This window comes from Mobula hypostoma, chromosome 5, assembly GCF_963921235.1.
Source record: "Mobula hypostoma chromosome 5, sMobHyp1.1, whole genome shotgun sequence".
NCBI classification, from domain to species: domain Eukaryota; kingdom Metazoa; phylum Chordata; class Chondrichthyes; order Myliobatiformes; family Myliobatidae; genus Mobula; species Mobula hypostoma.
Window position 1 is genome coordinate 72,050,154 of NC_086101.1, and position 22,769 is coordinate 72,072,922.

The 22,769-nt window shown below is 39.6% G+C and overlaps 1 protein-coding gene across 1 annotated transcript in view; it reads right to left on the reverse strand.

The window, feature by feature from the left end:
• Positions 1-22,769, reverse strand: part of LOC134347317 (cilium assembly protein DZIP1-like) — a 150,973-nt gene that overhangs the window by 115,138 nt on the left and 13,066 nt on the right. Inside the window, exons 3-5 of the mRNA XM_063049710.1 lie at positions 22,494-22,600; positions 18,761-18,919; positions 848-991 (exon numbers count right to left, since the gene is read on the reverse strand). Of these exons, the coding sequence (XP_062905780.1) occupies positions 848-991; positions 18,761-18,919; positions 22,494-22,600 (410 nt within the window). The remainder of the gene's footprint in view (positions 1-847; positions 992-18,760; positions 18,920-22,493; positions 22,601-22,769) is intronic.

The following is a 22,769-nucleotide window of genomic DNA, read 5'->3' on the forward strand; positions in this document are numbered from 1 at the left end:
TCAACAGACGAGTGATATATATGCAAGCATGTTTAGTTAATTCAATTCTGTACACTCAAAAACTTTCGTCATGCAAAATTGGGTGCCATAGTAGCATAACATAGCAGTCAGAGCAAAGCTTTTACAACTTGGGGCATCAAGTTTGGATTCAATTCCAGCATCATCTGTAAGGAGACTCATTACATTCTCCCTATAGAACATATGGGTTTTCCTGGATGCTCAGTTTTCCTCCCACAGTCCAAAGACCTACTGAGTAGGTTAGTTGGCAATTGTAAATTGTCCTGTGGTTAGATTAGAGTTAAATCGGGGTTGTCGGAGGTTGCTGGGGCAGCGCAGCTCGAAGGGCCAGAATAACCTACTCTGCATTGTATATCTTTTAAAAAATTCTGTCCACCATGCTTCTCCACACTAGAGGGCTGACTTAGTTTACATATATACATTTCTGCAGATTTTCTCGTGTCTTGTAATCCTGCTTCCGTTTTTAATTCCCCTTCTGTTCATGATTAAAATGTCAGGTTTGCCAGATGCCATTGAGCTCAGCATCTATAATCTAAAATCTCTCAAAACAAAAACTGCCAGGTCTTCTTATTAATTACTGATACAAGCCACTAAATGATTTTCAGTTCATACTTTATGTAATTTTAATTTCCTTAATACTTAGATGTAATATTGTATTAGTATCTACTATTGCATTTATTATCCACTATCCCTTTTAAAGACATACCTAAGTAAACAATGACTTGAAGCAGAGGAGTAAAAAGAACATAAGGCACAAATTTTTATATTAATGCATCCTTCAAATGGTATCATTGGAATTATATCCTTAAAATTACATACATAATCATACCTGATTTTCTAAAAATAACTTCAGATTCTTCACTTCTTGCTGGTTTCGTTGACTTTCAGCCTTTGTATCATTCTCAAGTTCGTTTATTAATGTGCCAAGGTGAGATTTAATTTGCAAGCTTGTACTTTTTATCTGCTGAACTTCCTTTACAAGACACATACACAGAAAAAAGGCATTAAATAAAAATACGTAAAAACTACTTCAAATTGAAATGGTCTAAAACTTGTAGTTAGTGTTGAATAAACAATGCTCACAGCTCATTAGATTTGCAAGTGCTCAAATTTCGTGGGTTTTTGCATTTCAGTTTGTCATTACTGGTTAGCCCAGTACATTTCCTTCAGCATCTTCTTACACCAAACGGAATAGTTAAGGTTTTTAAATAAATATTTTTCATCAGTTTTTACAGTGACAAAAACTATAGAAACTAAGGTAATGGGGGCAGTAAGTGGTGCTGCCTTGGACCACTTATAAATTAGCAAGGAGGAGGTCCTGGAGACCTTAATGTGCATTAAGGTGGATAGATCCCCAGATCCTCACCGAGTGTATTGTTGGACTTGTGGGAGAAGAAGTTGCAGAAGTTTTTGCTTCATCGCTGGCCACAGATGATACTCCAAAGGACTGGAAAGTAGCTAATTCGGTACCATTGTTTAAAAGGGTTAGCAAACACAGACCAGGAAACTAAGAATTTCAAAGTACAATTATTATCAAAGTTAGCGATTATAAAACCTTGAGAGTCATCTCCCTACAGGCAGCCACAAAACAACAAACCCAAAAGGACCCATCATAAAAGCGACAAACTCCCTATGTGCAGAGAAAGAAAAAAAAACAAATCCTGCAAACAATAAAAGTAAGCAAATAGAACTTCGAATGAAAGTGAGTGCTCAGAAAAGAAGCCCAGAGTAGGCCACAGCCTCAGCCTCAGTTCAGGACATAGCGGAGTAAACGTAACAGAGCCCACAGACACAGAGCTTAGAGCAGGCGGAGTAGGCCACAGCCACAGCAGACATCCCACCTCTCCCGGAAGATCCGGGAGTCTCCCGCATATTAAGTGGCTCCCTGATGCCCGCAAATTATATAAAATGTCCCAGAAATCAATTTTTTTGGGAGAGAGAGAGCGAGAGAGAGAGAGAGAGAGAGAGCGCAAGCAAGAGAGGGCGTGAGAGAGAGCGCGCACGCACGAGAGCGAGAACGCCATGGCAGAATGTTCCAAAAATAAAGAAAATATAAAACGTACGTCACCCCAGACTACACTGAAGTGTACCGCTGCCTAATAGGGGTCAAAAATAATAACAGCGTTGCTCGCTGCACTGTTTGCAACAGTGACTTTTGTATTGCCCATGGTGGGTTAAGACCGTAAAAGACATGTTGAAGTGAGTTTAACAGGTGTCATTCATTCATTAGCATAGCTAACATTATTTAAACCAGCTCGCTTGCTGCTAAGAAGCTACACTATTGCAGACATCCCACCTCTCCCAGAGTCTCCCGCAAATTGATGATACTACCTCCGTGAAATGAATTTTTGCAGGGTGGGATGTCTGCCACAGCCACAGCCTCAGTTCAGGACATAGCAGAGTAAACGTAACAGAGCCCACAGACATGGAGCCTAGAGCAGTCGGAGTAGGCCTCAGCCTCAGCCTCAGCCTCAGTTCAGGACATAGCGGGGTAAACGTAACAGAGCCCACAGACATGGAGCCTAGAGCAGTCGGAGTAGGCCACAGCCACAGCCTCAGCCTCAGCCTCAGTTCAGGACATAGCGGGGTAAACGTAACAGAGCCCACAGACACGGAGCCTAGAGCAGCCGGAGTAGGCCACAGCCACAGCCACAGCCACAGCCTCAGTGCAGCGCAGAGCGGAGTAAACATCGTAGAGCAGTGACCAGATCTGGCCTGACCCTTGCCTTTGATCTCGACACCCTGCCTTTTCAATCCATCTGGTTCAGCATTTAAATCATGTAACCATTGGGTCGTTCCTTGCTCTAAGAATGGGGGTCTGTGATATCGATACACTGCCACCACGTTTCGGCCCATACCTGACCTTTCCAAATCAGCTCAGCACTTAGATCAATCAAACCTCACTCTCGATTTGGGTGAATGGACAGGCCCCAAATCCACCTCTTCTCTGGTCTGCTCACCCCAATTTATGCCTCGATCTTACCCCAACTTTGCCTCACACCTGCACGTTCCAACCCTCAACTCAGCCTCGCTTTCACTTGTTCCTTCTTCCATTGTAGTGATCATTTACCATAATTTTTTTTCAGGAAAAGTGTTATTAATATAGTATTCGGCTGTATTTCTTGTTTTGATAACCGCCAGTAAGTTGTCACTCACCTACAGCATCACCATCTTAAACCAGAAGATCAGCGAGTCTGACATCAGCTAAAGGGAAATTGCCGCAGGAGATTCTGAGAGATCAGATCAATCAACATTTGGAGAAACAAGGTTTGATTCCAGAACAGTCAGATTCCATAATTTTATGTCCGGAAAGTCATGTCTAACAATTCTCTTGGTGTTCATTGAAGAAGTAACCAACAGGGTAGATGAGGGTAGGAGAGTGGACACTGTTGATACAGATTCTAGCAAAGCCTTTGATAAGGTCCCACATAGCTGCCTAGTTTGGAGGGTTAAATTCCAAGATGAGTTTGAGAATTGAATTCAAAATTGGTTCAGTAGTAGGAAGCAGAGGGTATTGGTTCAGGGCTGTTTCTCAGACTGGAGGTCTGCATCTAGTAATATGCCACAGGGATTAGTGCTGAGATTTTTGTTGTTCGCATTTTATATAAATGACTTGGAAATGAATTACGAGGCATGATTAGTAGATTTGCAGATTATAGATAGTGTAGAAGGTTATGAAAATTACAGCAGAGTCTTGATCATTCAGGTATGTTGGCTAATGATTGGCAAATGGCTTTGAATCCAGGTAAATGTGGGGTACTGCATTTTGGAAGATCAAGCGAGCATAAAAGTTGTAAGGTGAATAGAAGGGCTCTGTGGAGTGCAAGTGAATAGTCCACTGAAAGCAGTGTCACAGTTAGATTGGGCATTGAAGACACAATGGTCATCATCAGAAAGGATGTTGACTATTGAAGTTTGGAGATTATGTTGTAGTCCTATAAGATACTGATGAGGCTGCACTTGGGGAACTGAGTTTGTTTCGGGTAATCTGTTAGTCAAAGATGTTATTAAACTAGAGAGAGTGCATCAAAGATTTACCAGGTTGTTGGCAGGTCTTGGAGGCTTGAGTTCCAAGAAGAGGTTGTGTAGTCCAGGACTTTATTCCCTGGAACTTGGGAAATTGAGGGGTGACCTGAGAGATCATGAGGGGCATATATAGGGTGTCAGCACATAGTCCTTTTCCCAGGGAGTGGGTGCTATAAACAAGAGGGTATAGGAGCAAAATCACGGGTGAGAAATTTAAAAGAGGCATCTGAGACTGCTTTTTCGCATGAAGGGTGGTGCACGTTTAGAATTTTTTTTTTAGTGTGTCGCACCAGACAGTCAGCCATTCTTGTCTGGCACATGGTGTCAGGATTGGTCTCCTTTCGGATTAACCGGGTCATGAAATGAACGTTCCTGACTCGACCCCTTTTTTTTTTACGAGGCTGAGTGGCTAGCTCGATGCTCAACCCGGCACGGATGGAAAACGTGCTCAGAGGGTGACCCAACTTGGATTCGAACTCAGGAGCCTTCGCTCCGGAGTCCAGCGCTGATGCCATTACGCCACCAGCTGGCCATGTTTAGAATGAGCTGTCAGAAATAGTGGTTGAGGTGGGCACAATAACAGCATTTACAAGCCATTTAGATAAGTATGTTGGACAGGGGACATTCAAAGGGATATACGCCAAACACAAGTGGATGGGAGCTGCTCGCTGGCATAGATGTGTTGGGCTGAAGGGCCTGCTTCTAAGCTGTATAACTCTACAATCATGACTCACTTACAAGGGATGCAGAATTTCTTTGAAGATATCCATGACATTGGCTGTTTTGTTCTACACTGACGCTACCTGACCTTCTGGGTATTTTCAGTATTTTCTGTTTTGATTTCAAATTCCAGAATCTATATATTTGCTTTGTGATTCAAGTCCTTACGGAAACATTTAGGCCAAAAAGCTCTTTCTCACAATAGTGATGTGCTACTGAAAACAGGTTTAATCCAGAGAAATGTAATAATAATAAACCCAACAGGAAATTCGACCCTGACTTTTCGGTAGCATCTTTGCTTATAATTGCATCTTTTCTCTTAAACATACCTTCTCTAAATAGCACAAGGCTATTGTTGCATATTTATATGCAACATAATTTTCAACTCATTGGTCAAAAATACAAGTGATCACATTTTACTCATAAAATAATTGTTTCTTTCCAGCTATTAGCTTTCTTCATCCTCACTAAGGACTTCGTTGATTGCCAGGCAGTTTTTCTCAGATGGAAATGGCTAACAATTTTAAGGTGAATAGAAGAAAGTACAGAGGGGAGGCTGTCAGAAGTAAGCTCTTTTCATAGAGAGCAGTGGGTGCGTGGAACAGGTATGGCGGTAGAGCCAGATACATCAGGGGCATTTAAGAAACTCTTAGAGAGGCATATGGATGACAGAGAAATGGAAGGTTATGCAGAAGAAAGGGTTAGATAGATCTACAAATAGGTTAAGAAGTCAGCACAACATCATGGGCTGAAGAGTCTGTACTGTGCTGTAATGTTCTACATACTTGGATGTTCCTGCAGATTCTTGCCATAAGGTTATATGGGTGGAACTGAAAAATAAGAAGTGGTAATCACCAATGTTCCCTCAAATTTGTAATGACCAATGTGTGCAAAAAATCTTGTTTTGTCCAGTTTTTTGCCCAGTGACAACAACCTGTGCACACTGAATTTTTAAGTGGAAGTCAACCTGAAGCTATTCTAAGGATAATAAACTATCAAATCCAGTTTGTTGGTCACTGTCAATAAGAACTTTGATCTTCTCTGGGTTTGATCGTTTTCGCTCTCGTTCATTTGCACTCTCGCAAAACATACAGAGGAGGTCTGTAGCAGGTAATGAAGGATATTCTCACTGGAGATTTTGCGCACTGTCCATATGTGATATGCTTGCTAAATGACACTTTAAAAAGTCACATTTCCAAATATCACTCCACTTCTTCCTGCTTGCAAACTCTCCAGAAACTTTTGCATCACAACGATATGCGCAGACAACCAGTTTCTGTATTGTACATAATTATTTCTCATAGCTGCCCATTCCTGACCTCATGAGATTTTGGTGTAGCAGTTTCTACTGTTTCATTAAGCCATTCCACTCAAAATGAACCAGCAGTTCTTTTGCGTTTCATGCCCTTTGCATTTTTGGAATTTAACATAGTGAATCAATAATTTCTCCAATACAACAGTATAAATAAGTCATTTCTAAAATCTGCAGACAAATCATCACAAACTCCACATTGTCAACACTGTCCGCATCAGAAATGGGAAAAGGAAATGTGATTGTGTATGAATGTGAAATATACTTAACATGCCAGTGAGGTAGAGATACTTCTTGTGTGCAGTTTAAGTTCCTTTGTCCACTAGTAGCAAAAGATGTGTGTGCACGCACACCTTAGAGGGAAATTGGTTATCACTTTAATGGGACTGTATGAACCCACCAACAGACAGTGAGAATCAGAGCAATGAATATTCATAAAGTCTGCAGTTATCTGTGTGATTTGTAGTTGTTATTTTTTTCCGTGCCTTGTGTGCATCAGGAGGCAACCTTGCTGTTTCTTCAGCACTTTTGTTGATTTTTTACAAGGCAGAGTTGCTAGGTTGACACTCAACCAGGCACAGATAGAGAGCATGATTCAAATCCCGGACCATGCGTCTTGAAGTACTGTGCAGAAACTACTATGGCTTAAGAGATTTGTAGTAGTTGGGGATTTTAACACTCTAAATACGTAGCTAATGAGATGGTGTAGGGCAGAGGGCATGAAATTTTTGGATGATTGGGCTCTCTTCCCGGGAAGGTTGAACCTGTACAGAAGAGACAGTTTGCATCAGAACTGGAAGGGGAATAACATCCTAGTAGGAAGGATTGTTAATACTGCACAATGGGGTTTAAACGAGAGTTGTGGGGGGAATGGGAACTAGAGTGCCAGAACAATTAGCGGAGAGGTTGTGGAGACAGATGTTGGTAAGATCTCAGGCACAGTCAGGAATCAAAACGTTGAGCATGGTGTGACAAGTGTCCTGAGCTGCATATATTTCGATACAAGAAGTATAGGAAAGGCAGATGAGCTCAGTGCATAGATCAACACTTGGAATTATGATATTGTAACCATTAGTGAGACTTGGTTGGAGGAGGGACTGGACTGGCAGCTCCATTGTTTTAAATGTGACAGAGCAGAAGGTATTAAAGGAGGAGGGATGGTGTTACTAATCATCGAAAATATCAAGACAATGCTCAGTCAGAACAGACTGGAGAACTTATCTAGAGAGGTGTTATGGGTGGAAATGAGGAATAATGGAGAATTATTACAGACCACCCAACGCTCTAAGGGATTTAGAAGAACAAATTTTTCAAAGAGATCGCAGACTGTTCCAAGAAACACAAGGTTGTTTCATAAGATTCTAAATTTCCATATATTGACTGGGATGCCCATACTGTAAAAGCACTGGATGGGATAGAGTTTGTCAAAAGTGTTCAGAAAAGTTTTCTTAATTACTTAGAAGTCCCGACAAGGGAGTGTGTGATACTTGATCTGCAATTATGGAATGAGACAGGGCAGGTGACAGAAATTTATGTAGGGGAAAACTTTGCATCTAGTGATCACAATGCCATTAGTTTCAAAGAAAATATGCAAAAGGATACATGCAAAGAAAATATGCAAAAGTCCGTGGATTGAGATTCTAAATTAGAGGAAAGTCCACCATTTTGATGGTATCAGAAATAATCTGGCAAGTGTGGATTGGGACAGACTGTTTTCTGGCAAAGGTGTATTTGGTAAGTGGGATGCCTTCAAAAGTGAAATTTTGAGAATACAAAGCTTGTGTGTGCCTGCAGAATAAAAGGTAAAGATAACACGTGTAGGGAACCTTGCTTTTCAAGAGATATTGCGGCTCTGGTTAAAAGAAAAATGGAGTTGCGTAGCAGGTATGAGCAGGAAGAAACAAATGAGTTGCTTAGGAGTATAAGAAATGCAAGAGGACACTTAAGAAATCAGGAGGGCTAAAAGAAGGCATGAGGTTATTCTAGCAGACACAGTGAAGGAGAATACAGAAACATTAAGAGCAAAAGAATTGCAAGAGACAAAATTGGTCCTCTGGAAGGCCAGAATGGTAATTCATGTGTGCAGCAAAAACAGATGGGGAAGATCTTAGCAACACACATAAAAGTTGCCAGTGAACGCAGCAGGCCAGGCAGCATCTCTAGGAAGAGGTGCAGTCGACGTTTCAGGCCGAGACCCTTCGTCAGGACTAGTCCTGATGAAGGGTCTCGGCCTGAAACGTCGACTGCACCTCTTCCTAGAGATGTTGCCTGGCCTGCTGCGTTCACCGGCAACTTTTATGTGTGTTGCTTGAATTTCCAGCATCTGCAGAATTCCTGTTGTTTGGGGAAGATCTTAAATAATTTTGTTTTTGCATCTGTACTTACTCAGGAAATGGACACAGAGTCTATAGAAGTGAGGCAAAGTGGCATCAACTTCATGGACCCTACATAGATTACAGAGGAGGAGCTGTTTGCTATCCTGAGGTAAACCAGGGAGGATAAATCCCCAGGGCCTGACGAAATGTTCCCTCGGACCACAGGGGAGGCAAGTTCAGAAATTGCTGGAACCCTAGCAGAGATATTTAAATCATCCTTAGCCTCAGGTGAGGTACCAGAAGATTGGAGGATAGCCAATAGTTGTTCCACTATTTAAAAAAAGGCTCTAAACATAAACCAGGAAATTATAGGGCTGTGAGTTTAACATCAGTTGTGGGAAAGTTATTGGAAGATATTCTAAGGGACCAGATATATAAGTATTTGGATAGAGATGGACTGATTAAGGACAGTCAATATGACTGTGCGTGGTAGGTCATGTCAAATCAATCTTAGAGTTTTAGAGAATTTGTCAGGGAAGTGGATGAAGGCAAGCCAGTGGATTTTGTCTATCTGGACTTCAGCAAGGTTTTTGACAAGGTCCCGTATGGGATGTTCGTCAAAAAGGTTCAGTCACTCAGCATTCAAGATGAAGTAGTAAAATTGGTTTAGACATTGGCTTCATGAGAGTAGCCAAAGAGTGGTAGTAGATGGTTGCATGTCTGACTTGAGGCCTGTTACTAGTGCTGAGTCCTTTGTTGGTTGTCATCTATATCAATGATCTGGTTGATAACGTGATTAACTGAATCAGAAAATTTGTGGATTACACCAAGATTGGGGGTTTAATGGGACAGAAAGGAAGTCTATCATGGCTTGCAGAGGGATCTGATGGAAAAATGGGAGATGAAATTTCAAGTGTGAGGCGCTGCACTTCAGTAGGACCAACCGGGGTATGCCTTACACAGGGAATGGTAGGCACTGAGGAGTGTGATAGAACAAAGGTATCAGGGAATGCAGGTCTATAATTCATTGAAAGTAGCTTCACACATAGATAGGGTTGTAAAGAAAGCTTTAGGCACCTTGGCCTTCATAAATCAATGTATTCAGTACATAAGGTGGGATGGTATGTTAAGTGGTAAAAGACATTGATGAGGCCTAATTTGGAGTATTTGATCACCTACCTACAGGAAACGTGCCAATAAGATTGAAAAAGTGCAGAAAAAATTTACAAGAGTGTTGTCAGGACTTGAGGACCTTGAGTTGTAGGGAAAGGTTGAATAGGTTACAACTTTATTCCCAAAAGCCTACAAGAACGAGGGGAAATTTGATAGAGGTATACAAAATTATAAGGAATAAAGATTGGGGTCAGGTAGCGGGATGGAAATCTGTTTCTACTAAAGAAAGTGTAAGGCACTCCTTCCCTCCGCTAACCTACAGGTCACCCTTGGGCAAGGTGCAGCACCCTGAAGCCATGGGAGGAGGTGGTGGATGGTCGTATGAGCAGCTAGTGCATATCACAAGTCCTGGTTATCACCCATATTGTAAAGATACTGTTCAGAAAAAGCCAGTGTAGAAAAAGACAATGATCGCCCACATCATACAATGTTGCACTTAATGATGGTGATAGAAAGGGCAGGCTTTTTCCACTGAGATTGGGTGAGACTAAAATCAGAGGTCATGGGTTAAGGGTGTAAAGTGAAATGTTTAAAGGAAACATGAAAGGGAACTTCTTCATTTAGAGTGAGAGTAGGGAAGGAGCTGCCAGCATAACTAGTGGATGCGAGCTTGATTTCAACATCTAGGAGAAATTTGGATAGGTACATGAATGGGAAGGGTATGGAAGTCTACGGTCCCAGTGTGGGTTGGTGGAACTAGGAAGATTAATAGTCCAGCATGGAATAGATGGGTCGAATAGATTGTTATTGTTCTATGACTATGACTCTAGTTATGGAAAAGTATCGAATTGGCCAACATTAAAGTCTTACATTGGCTAATTTTGATGGTAGTAGACGGGGAAGGGCATCTGCAGGCAAGTGAATATCTGGCAGGAGGGAGGAAAAGTGAATAGCAAGAGGTCAGGGCAATATGTTCCTAGTAGATCGAAGGTTAAGGATAGCAGGAATAGGGAACACTGGGTGACAAGAATTATTGAGGTTCTGGTTAAGTAAAATGAGTCATGTACCAATTATAGGCAGCTGGGATCAAATTAATCCCCTTGGGAGTACAGAGGTGTAAGAACCTATTTAGAAGTAAAATCAGATGGGGACAAAGGGATCAAGTTTCATATTATCTTTAATTATTTTAATTAATGACAGAAGGTGAGTCTTCCCTTTGGAATTTTCCATTCTTGTTGGCATGTGTCTGTTTGTGTATTCTGGAAGATTTCCTTAATGTGTCCCATTTCATCTCAATTAATCAGTCCCTTGATTTAATTTGTCATTTAACTTTGCTCTCATGCTCCCGTAATTTGCCAGACTTCATACTTATATGCAAGTCATGGAGCCTTACTATGCTTACAGAACAGAAAAAAAATCCCTTTGGCTGAAACTATACCAGTCACAAGTACTTAATCCCATAATTTTAGTACTTAATCTTATAAGCACATTCATTGTCTGTACCCTTTATGTCATAGCAATTCAAATGCCCATCCAGATTCTTCTTACATTTAGAAAGAACCTACCTCCACCGTGTTTTGTAGACCAACCATCCAGCCTGCCCTCAAATGGAATGTATAACATTTAATAATGGCATAGTTGCTGCCATGCTCTGTGCAAATTCACTTTAAAGTTATCAACAAACTTTATTTCATTGCACAATGTCAAGTCTGGTATGGCTTGCTCTCTGGATGGCTTCAAAGAAAAGCTATTCCAAGAAATTATCCCAAAAGTACTCCATGAAGTCTTCATTCAGGCCTCTTCTGCCCTTATGATTTTTCCAGACTATACGTACATTAAAATCCCCTATCATTATTACCACCATACCTTGCTCACATCTTCATAATTTTTCTGATATACTATCCTAATATTTAGTTAATTTCCTTTACATACACCCAGTTCTTTATCTAAATTGCTAAATTTTGTCAAATTTAGGTCATTCCTTTTTATTACTCTAAGATCATCACCTCCTCTTCATGGTAGATTGTCAAGTAGCTAACATTGGTCAACTTTCTGTCTCATTGAGTTTGCCATTCAATCATGGTTGATCCTTTTTTCTCCTCCTCAACCCCAGTTCCCGGCCTTCTCCCCGTAACCTTTGTTGCCATGGCCATTCAAGAACCTATCAATCTCTGCCTTAAATACACCCAGTGATCTGGCCTCCACAGCTGCATGTGGCAATAAATTCCACAAATTCACCACCCTTTGGCTAAAGAAATTACTCCGCATCTCTGTTTTGAAAGGGTGCCCCTCTATCCTGAGGCTCTGCCCTCTTGTCCTAGACTCTCCCACCATGGGAAACATCCTTTCCACATCTATTGTGTCTAGGCCTTTCAACGTTTGAAAGGTTTCAGTAATATCCCTCCCATCCTTCGGAATTTCAGCAAGTACAGACCCAGAGCCATCAAACGTTCCTCTTTTGATAACCCTTTCATTTCTGGAATCATCTTTATGAACCTCCTTTGGACCCTTTCCAATGCCAGCACATCTTTTCTAAGATGAGGAGCCCAAAGCTGTTCACAATACTCAAGGTGAAGCCTCAGCAGTGCCTTATAAAGCCACAGCATCACATCCTTGCTCTTCTATTCTAGATCTCTTGAAATGAATGCTAACATGGCATTTGCCTCCCTTACCAACGACTCAACCAGCAAGTTAACCTTTATAGTGTTCTGCACAAGGGGTCCCAAGTCCCTCTGCATCTCAGATTTTTTAGATAACCTAGAACTCCCTGAGATTTCACAGGATATGTCTTCTATGCTAGATACTCCCATTACCACTGATGAGATTAAGAATGGTATTTCCTCTATGAACCTGGGGAAAGCTCCTGGCCCTGATGGGTTTACCGCAGAATTTTATAAATGTTTTGCATCTTCATTAATCCTGTGGTTCTGTAGGGTTTTCGAGGCTTCATTAAAACTGGGTAAACTTCCCGAATCTTTCAATAGAGCGTCAATCTCTCTAATATTAAAGAAGGATAAAGATCCTGCTCAATGTGCATCTTATAGACCAATATCTTTATTAAATGTTGATTCTAAAATTTTTTCTAAATTATTAGCAAACAGATTAGAAGAAGTACTTCCTTTTATTACTTCGGAAGACCAAACGGGTTTTATTAAAGGTCGTTACTCTTTCTAAAACATATGTACACTGTTAAATATTGTTTATACCCCCTCACAAAATGTTCCTGAGTGTGTTATCTCTTTAGATGCTGAGAAAGCTTTTGATAGAGTAGAATGGCCTTACTTATTTAAGGTGCTTGAAATGTTTAATTTTAGCTCGAAATTTATATCTTGGATCAAACTGTTATATCATTCTCCTGTAGCCTCAGTCCGTACTAATTCTTTAAGCTCACCTTTTTTCCCTCTTTTTCGAGGTACTCGACAAGGCTGTCCTCTTAGTCCTTTATTATTTGATATTGCATTAGAACCTCTTGCAATTGCCATTCGAGAATCTCCAAATATTACTGGGATAACTCGGGGCTTAAAGTCCCATAAAATATCACTCTATGCTGATGACTTACTTTCATATATTTCTAATCCTCAAAAATCCATCCCTGCTGTTTTAAATTTATTAGCACAATTTAGTCTTTTTTCAGGTTATAAATTAAATCTTAGTAAGAGTGAACTTTTCCGGATTAATAAACAACTTCCCTTATATCACAACTTTCCGTTTAAATTGATTAATAATTATTTTTCATATCTTGGGATTAAAGTTACTTGTAAACACAAAGATTTATTTAAGATTAATTTTTTACCCTTAATTTACCCATATTACTCAACTTTCATCTAAATGGTTTCCATTATATTTAACTTTGATTGGTCATATTAATGCAGTTAAGATGTTTTTTTTGCCAAAATTTTTATATATATTTCAGGCATTACCGATTTTTGTTCCAAAATCTTTTTTTGATAAAGTTGACTCAAAAATTTCTTCATTTATTTGGCAAAATAAAAACCCGAGATTGGGTAAAATACATTTACAGAAAGCTAAGAGAGATGGAGGTTTAGCATTACCTAACTTTAGATTCTGTTATTGGGCAATTAATATTCGACATATGAAATTTTGGTTACTTGACCAGTATATACTATCTATTCCTAAATGGGTAGTATTGGAATTACAATCTGCTCAGGGCTATGCACTTGGCTCTATTTTAGGTTCCTCTCTTCCTTTTGATTTGAAACGCCTTAAACTGGTCTCTAACCCGATAGTTAAGTATACCTTGCGTATTGGGTTTCAATTCAGAAAAATTTTTTGATCTTAACCAATTTGGGCTAGCAATTCCTATTTTAGGTAACATATTTTTTCCTCCCTCTTTCACGGATCGTGCTTTTCAAATTTGGAAGACTAAGGGTATTTCACGGTTTTTGGATTTATTTTTAGATGGTTCCCTTATGACTTTTGAACAATTATCTAATAAATATAATTTATCAAGAATACATTTTTTTAGATATCTACAAGTTAGGAATTTCCTAAGTACTATACTTTCTTCCTTTCCAATGCTTCCTCCTACATATATTTTAGATACTATAATTAAAATCCATGTCAGAAAGGTGCATCGGCTATGATTTATAATATTATTATGAAACTTAGGAAAGCTCCATTTGATAAGATTAGGGTAGATTTGGAACAGGAATTGGGCTCTATCATTTCCGTGGATGACTGGGGGCAGATTTTACAATTAGTCAATACTTCCTCTATCTGTGCTAAACATTCCCTAATTCAATTTAAAGTTGTTCATAGAGCACATATGTCCAAAGATAAATTAGCTCGTTTTTATTCTCATATTAATCCTTTTTGTGATAGATGTCCGGGGCAGATAGCCTCTCTAACTCATATGTTTTGGTCTTGTCCTACTCTGGAAACTTTTTGGAGAGACATTTTTAATATTATCTCAAAGCAATTGAATATAGATATCTCTTCTCACCCTATTACTGCTATCTTTGGATTACCTGAAACTTCCAGTAATCTTTCTCCTTCAGCCCGTAGAATAATTGCATTTCTTACTTTAATGGCGAAAAGATGTATCTTACAACATTGGAAGGAGCTTAATGCTCCATCTACCTTTTTTTGGTTTTCTCAGACGATATTATGCTTGAATTTGGAGAAAATTAGAAGCAATCTTTATGATTCCTCACTTAAATTTGAACAGACCTGGAGATCTTTTATTCAATATTTTCATTTAATGTAATTTTTTTTTCTTCCCCTTTTTGCTCCATATTTATATTCCCTTCTTGTTTTTTTCTACTGTTTTTAATGGAGGTCGGGTTTGAGGACATGATTTTAAGTCTTTTAACTCTACTTGTTTCCAAGTTAGCCCATTGCTTTGCCTTGCTTTTAGTTTAGTTGCACGGTGGGGTTTTTTTGGGTTTTTTTTTTTCCATTTTCTATTGATATATATATAAAAATTAGTATACTATTATGTTACCTTATTATCTTATGTTTAAATTACATTGTTTGTATCATTTCTTTTCTGTTTTAATATCTCCTGTAATTTTATTATATTCTAACAGTATATTAGTGCCTATATGGCTTACCTTTTGTATACTTATTTAATAAAAAGATTTAAAAAGAAAGGAAGAAAGAAAATAGTCTGTACATTTATTTCTACCACCAAAGTGCATGACCATGCATTATCCAACATTGTACTTCATTTGCCACTTTCTTGCCCATCCTCCTAATCAGTCTAAGTCCTTCTGCATCCTACCTGTTTCCTCAACACTACCTGCCCCTCCATCAATCTTTGTATCATCTGCAAACTTGGCTACAAAGCCACCTATTCCATCGCTAAATCATTTATATACAGCATAAAAAGAAGTGATCCCAATACCAACCACTGCGGAACACCACTAGTCACTGGCAGCCAACCAGAAAAAGATCCTTATATTCCCACTCTCTGCCTCCTACCAATCAGCCAATGCTCTAACCACGTTAGTACCTTTCCTGTAATACCATGGGCTCTTAACTTGATAAGCAGCCTCATGTGTGGCACCTTGTCAAAGGCCTTCTGAAAGTCCAAATACAACATCCACTGTATCCCCTTTATCTATTCTACTTGTAATCTCCTCAAGGATTCCAGCAGGTTCGTCAGGCAGGATTTTCCCTGAAGGGAACTATGCTGACTTTGTACTATCTTGTCCTATGTCACCAGGTACTCAATCACCTCTTCCTTAACAATTGACTCTAACATCTTCCCAACCACTGAGGTCAGGCTAACTGGTCTATAATTTCCTTTCTGCTGCCTTCCTCCTTTCTTAAAGAATGGAGTGACATTTGCAATTTTCCAGTCCTCTGGCACCATGCCAGAGTCCAATGATTTTTGAAAGATTATTTCCAATGCCACCACAATCTCTAACGCAGCCTCTTTCAGAACCCTAAGGTGCAGTTCATCTGGTCCGGGTGACTTATGTACGTTTAGGCCTTTCAGCTTTTTGAGCATCTTCTCTCTTGTAACAGTAACTGCACCCACTTCTCTTCCTTCACACTCTACAACATCAGGTATACTGCTGGTCTCTTCCACAGTGCAGACTGATGCAAAATACTCATTTAGTTCATCTGCCATCTCCGTGTCCCCCGTTATTATTTCTCCTGCCGCATTTTCTAGCAATCCCACATCCACTCTCATTTCTCTTTTACTATCCACCTGGATATTTTTTGCTAGCTTGTTTTCATATTTCATCTTTTCCCTTCTAATGATTTTTAGTTGCTCTCTGTAGGTTTTTAAAAACTTCCCAATCCTCTATCTTCCCACTAATGTTTGCTTTGTTGTATGCCCTTTCTTTTGCTTTTACAATAGCTTTGACTTCCCTTGTCAACCATAGTTGTACTATTTTACCATTTGAGTATTTCTTCAATTTTGGAATACATATGTCCTGCATCTTCCTCATTTTTCCCAGAAACACACACCATTGCTGCTCTGCTGACATTCCTGCCAGCAGCTCCTTCCAGTTTACTTTGGCCAACTCCTCTCTCATACCAGTGTAATTTCCCTTACTCCACTGAAATACTGCTATATCAGACTTTACTTTCTCCCTATCAAATTTCAAGTTGAACTCAATCATACTGTGACCACTGGTTCCTAAGGGTTCTTTTACCTTAAGCTCCCTAATCTCCTCCGGTTCATTACATAACACCCAATCCAGTATAGCTGATTCCCTAGTAGGCTCAATGACAAACTGCTCCAAAAAGCTATCTCTTAGGCATTCAACAAATTCACTCTCTTGAGATCCATTACCAATTAATTTTCCCAACGGACCTGCATGTTAAAATCTCCCATGACTATCATAACATTGCCCTTTTGACATGCCTTTTCTATTTCCTGTTGTAATCTGTGATCCACCTCCAAGCCACTGTTGGGAGGCCTGTATATAACTGCCATCAAGGTCCTTTTACTCTTGCAGTTTCTTAACTCAACCCACAAGGATTCAACATCTTATCATCCTATGTCACATCTTTCTACTAGTTTGATGCTATTCTTTACCAGTAGAGCCACACCATCCCCTCTGCCTACCTTCCTATCCCTCTGATATAACACATAACCTTGGACATTTAGCTCGCAACTACAACCTTCCTTCAGCCATGATTCAGTGATGGCTACAACATCATACCTGGCAACCTGTAATAGTACAACAAAAGTTTCAGTATTGGCTTGATCATAGGAGATAGAGGAATGTCAATAGGACTTTTTCTGGCTGGAGGTCTGAGGCTCTGAGACTTCTGCTATTTGTGAAATACGTAATTGGTCTAGTTGAATATATGGATGAATGGGTTAGTAAGTTCAAAAATAAATTAGAGATTGTTGGAGGCGTGGATAGTGTAGGAGATTGCCAAAGGATACAGCGGTACATAGATCAGTTGCAGATATGGACAGAGAAACGCACTTACAGTTTAATCCATCCAAACGTGAGGTGTTGCACTTTGGTAAATCAACTCTAAAGGGACAGTACACTATTAATAGAAAATCCCTTAACAGTATTGAGGTATAGAGGGACCTCAGGATCCAAGTCCATAGCTGCCTGAAAGTAGTTGTATAGCTTGATTTAAGGTATGTGGCATCCGGAATTTTCCGGTTAGCAGGCGATTTCCTTCCTCACCACTCTGACATATTGGGAAATCGTGTACAAAGCAAGTTACAGCAGTGGTTTGCCATTGCCTTCTGCCGGGTGAGTTTTTTTTAAAAGAGATCACCAGTTCTTAACCGAGCACGGATGGAGAGTGTACAAGAGTGAACTTGGGACCTCTCGCCCCGAAGTCCAGCGCTGATGCCACTACGCCACCAGCCGGCTAATATAGGTTGATAGGGTGATAAAAAAAAAAGGCATATGACATGCTTGCCTTTAATTGTCATAGCACTGAGTTCAAGAGTAAGGAAAATATGCTGCTACTTTACAAGTCAAGTTAGACCACATCTGTCGCTCCACTATAGGAAAGATGTGGAGGTTTTGTAAAAGGTGCAGAAGAGGTCATTAGGGTGCTGTCTTGTTAACAAGGTAAGTGTTACAAGGTGAGGCTGGACAAACCTGGTTGAAGTGGCAGAGGCTGAGGCGTGACAGATGCTTATAAGATCATGTAAAGCAGAGGGTGGTGGGTATCTGAAAAACATTGCTAAGGTTCGTAGTGGATGCTCTTCGTAGGTACATGAATGTGCAAGGACAATGTGTAGGAAGAAGAGATTAATTTAATTAGGTATTTCATTAGTTCAGCAAAACATCATGAGCCAAAGGGCCTGTCCCTGTGCTGTATTGTTCTATGTTCTACTGCTAGTGTTATCAGCAAACTTACTAATCAGGACACCTTGATTCGTATCCAGATTATTAATATATAGAATCAACTGCAATGACCCAGCATCAATCTCTGCAGTACAACATAAGTCACTGACGTAAAGTCTAAAAAGCTACCCTCCTCAACTGCCCTCTTGACTCCCTCCACCGAGCCAATTTAGTGTCCAATGTCTATCACCCTGGGTTTCAATATGCCAGTAACTTATTTTGAAACCCAGTGGCTGTTACATTATAAAATAACTATCTGAAAATAAGATTCACAAACCAGCAATAAAATTAAATAATATCAAAACTGTTTATACAGTAGTTTCATAGAGGAGAAAAGATTTAGCTGTTTTAGTCAAGTAATCCAGAGTAAGAGCAAGAATTATTTTCAGCCATAAATCAGGACTATACAAGTGACAGTAATTGCATTGACAGATTGACAGATAGTTACTTACTGTCTCCAATGCAGCATTCTTTTCAGTGATTTCTTTAAATACCTCAACAAACATTTCTTTCATTTTCTCCATCTCTCTGTTCAACTTAACTTTTTCTTCCTCCTTCCATCTTTCAAGGCTTTGTATTTTTTCTTCTTTCATCATTCTAGTTTCATGTTCCTACAATACATAATGCAATGTTAAGTGCTTAAAATGCAAAATGGGTTTAAAAGTTTATTCAGTTAAATTCAGAAGGAAATAAAATTAGCCTCAGCCACATCCACCCATGTTTACAACTTCCACGCCACCACCACAATAACAAGAGAAAATTCTCAGAAAAAAGGAGTTACAGAAATGTCATAATTACAAAACCACATTTTTGCATGGCAGTTCGGGAGTAGGGACAATATATATTATACATTTTTTGTGTGAGACTGCATTGGAGTATTGTGTAGTTTTGACATTGTCAAGCTGGAAAGTGGGCAGCCTGGATTAGGGGTCCTGAGTTACAGGGGCAGGTTGGACATGCTGGATCTTTATTCCTTGGAGCGTAGGAGAATGAGCGGTGACCTCAAAGAAGTTCAAAAAAATCATGAGGTATATGGGTAAGGTGGAATGTCATACTCTTTTCTCTAGGGCACAGATACAAGATAAGGAGGGAGAGATTTAAAAAAGACCCATGAGGTAACTCCTTTTCACAAGGGTAGTGAGTACCAGCAATGAGCTAACAGAGGAAATGGTTGAGGTGTGTATAGTTGCAACATTTAAGAGGCATTTGGTTAGGTATATGGAGGGTGAGTTTTAGAGGATGATGCCTGAATGTGGGCAACGGGGACTAGCGGGGGGATGCTGCAGTCAACCAATGAGGCTGAAGAACCTGCTTCTGTGCTGTATGACTGTGACTAAATGGGATTAGATTAATTAACAGTCATCAGATTAATGAGTTTAACAATCGTTATGAGTCAGAAGGCCTGTCGTCCGCTGTACTGTTTATGTTCTATGACAAGGTTAAGATGGAGCAGCTATTTTGGAGTGGCCATTTTAAGAAACAGCCTTGAAAACAAAGTGCTACTGTTGAGGTCAAAGTGTGGCTTTTGGTGAAACTCAAGCAGTGAACAGCAATAAGATCAGGCAAGTTTAGATTTTTAATTTTCCTTGTTAAAAAGGGCTGTGTTTGTAGTCAGTAGAGTGGTATACTCTCATACTGCGATGTAGGCAACTCTAGAGAAATCAGGTGTCCCGATGACTGTGTCTGCGGGTAACATGTCCATCTGATGTTACCAGAGGATCTGTGCTATAAGGAGAGACTAGATAGGTTGCAGCTCTTTTCTTTGAGAACAAGATGCTGAGAAGTGAACTTACAGAGGTATATAAAATCACAAGGGACATAGATAAAATGAATAGTCAATTATTTTACTCAGGAGAGTGGAGTCGAAACCTTGGAAGCCACAGATTTCAGGTGGGGGGGAGATATTTCATACACAGGGTGGTGGGTATATAAAATGAGCTGCCACAGGAAGCTGTAGAAGCATTACAATTACAGCGTTTAAAAGTCAGCTGGACAGGTACATGATAGGAAAAAGTTTAGCGAGATATAGGCCAAGCAAAACTAGCCCACGTAGGCAGTTTGGTTTTCTGGATGGTTGGGCCATAGGACCGTGCTGAATAACTCTATGAGTAAATGTCTCATATGATTGGATTTGTCAGGCAGCAACCAAATAGACTCTGGCATTGATTAAACGAACAAACAGAAATACACAAAGTGCATGTGTGGAATGTAAGTGGAACAAAATGTTTGAAACTTAGGCTCACTGAAGAGTGGGCATGCCTACTTGTTCACACTAGCCTGGTTGACTGCACAAGAAATAGGCAAAAACTCAATGTTAGAGCACTGAAACTACAATCAACATCAATGCACGCACTCCACAGGAAGAATGAGAGGACTGGCCATCTGAGATCACGTAATATTTGTAACCTGAAAATGGAATGTGTAACAATGATATAAATAATGACTCTGGTCTATTGATATTTAAAAGTGGCATTATTTTTGGTTTATTTATTACAGTAATTGGTGAATGCAGTAGGCTCTGCTAGATTATAATGGAATTAAAATACAAGCAGCTGAGTTACAAACTAAAGAATATCAGAGTCATAACAATCATGGTAAAACGCTGAGAGGATGGAAACAGAATGGGTTACTGTCGGAAAGCCCCATAACTCTCCACGTAGGCAGTTCAGTGTTTGAACCATCTGGTCCAGGTGACTTCAGACCTTTCAGCTTCCCAAGCACCTTCTTCTTAGTAATAGTAACTACACTCACTTCGACCCCTGACACTCTCGAATATCTTCTCCCTCTCAAACTGCAAGGTGAATTCTATCATATTATGATCACCGCCTCCTCAGTGTTCATTTAGCCTAAGCTTCCTAATCAAACCTGATTCATTATACTACACCAAATCCATTAATGTCTTTTTTCTAGTGGGTTCAAACACAAGCAGTTCTAAAAATTTATCTTGTAGGCTTTCTACAAAAGCCCTCTCTTGGTATCTGACATGAACTTGATTTTCCCAATCTACCTTCATATTGACTATTGGAACTTTGTACTTTTTACATGCCTTTTCTATCTCCCATTGTAATTTGTACCCCACATCCTGGCATCCAACATGAATAAATCAACCTTCTTTTGGGAAGTTGTTAGAGTAAGGATAGTCCAGAAATTAAATGCATGAACCAAGCTCAATAACATTCAACAGGACCTGTTGAACACAGATTTGGAGAAGCTACTTGCAGGTAATTCCATATTTTTGAAGTGGGAGCCTTTTAAAAAGTGAATCAGTGAGAGTTCAGGGCCAATGTGTTCCCATAAGGATGAAGGGTAGGGATAGAAATTCCATAGGAGACGGCATGTCAAGGGATATGAACCGTTTGATAGAGATATGGGAGGGGTGCAGCAGTGAAAATGGAGCATGTAGTGAAATAGGAGTGCTGGTGTTCAGAGAGACCTAAAAGAGGTGCTAGAAGTGGATAGGGTAGTATGTTTTGTCTTATAGACTGTGGCATTGTGTAAAGACGTGGAATGTTATGCTGCAGATGTACAAATATTTGTTAGACTATATATATTTCTGCTATATATTTATCACTACAGGATGGATGCAGTAGAGACAAAAAATGCAGAAGAGACTCGCCAGGGTGTTGCTTAGATTAAAGGTCTATAGTTCCAAGGAGAGATAGCGAGGTGGTTGCCAGAGGTGGCAATGGAGGCAAATACTGGCATTTAAGAGGATCTTAATTAGACATATGAACATGCAGAGTGTGGAGGGATATACCATTGTGTAGGCAGAAAGGATTTACTTATTTAATTTTATTAATTACCAACTTTAATTGATGGAAAGTTAAAATAACCTACTATCACAACCTTATTTTTCTTGCAAGCATCTGCTATCTCTATACAAATTTGCATGTCTAAATCCTGCTGACTATTGGGAGGTTGGCAATATAGTCCCATTAATGTGGTCATCCCTTTTTTACTCTTCTGTTCCATCCATATATCCTCTCTGAGCATTGTCATGACATTTTTTTCTGATGAGCAATGCTACCCCTCCCCATTTAATACCTCCCCCTACATATTTGTTCTTCTATTAGTCGTTAGCTCTTTTATGCTTGTTATATTGTCTCTTCAAAGTGATTGGCCCTTCATTATTAAAGTTCTACTTCCACAGCTTCAGGATGAGAATTTGCAGTTTATTGTATGTACCTGAGAATGCTTTGCAATTTCCAGTTGAGACTGAGTGTCTTGTAGCTGCTTTTTCAATTGATCTATTTCAGCTTGTATTTTATCAGATTGTTTCTTCTTCTGTTGATCTGTTAATATAATAATCACACTATGACAAAGAAATCTTAACATTTTTGAATGCGTATGTAATTTTAATATTTGAAATAAAACTTCCATACAGTCACACAAAAAGACCATGCACAAGAACAGAAAAATCCGAAAGGATGAAAGTCCTTTAGAAATCAAGTAAATCAAATA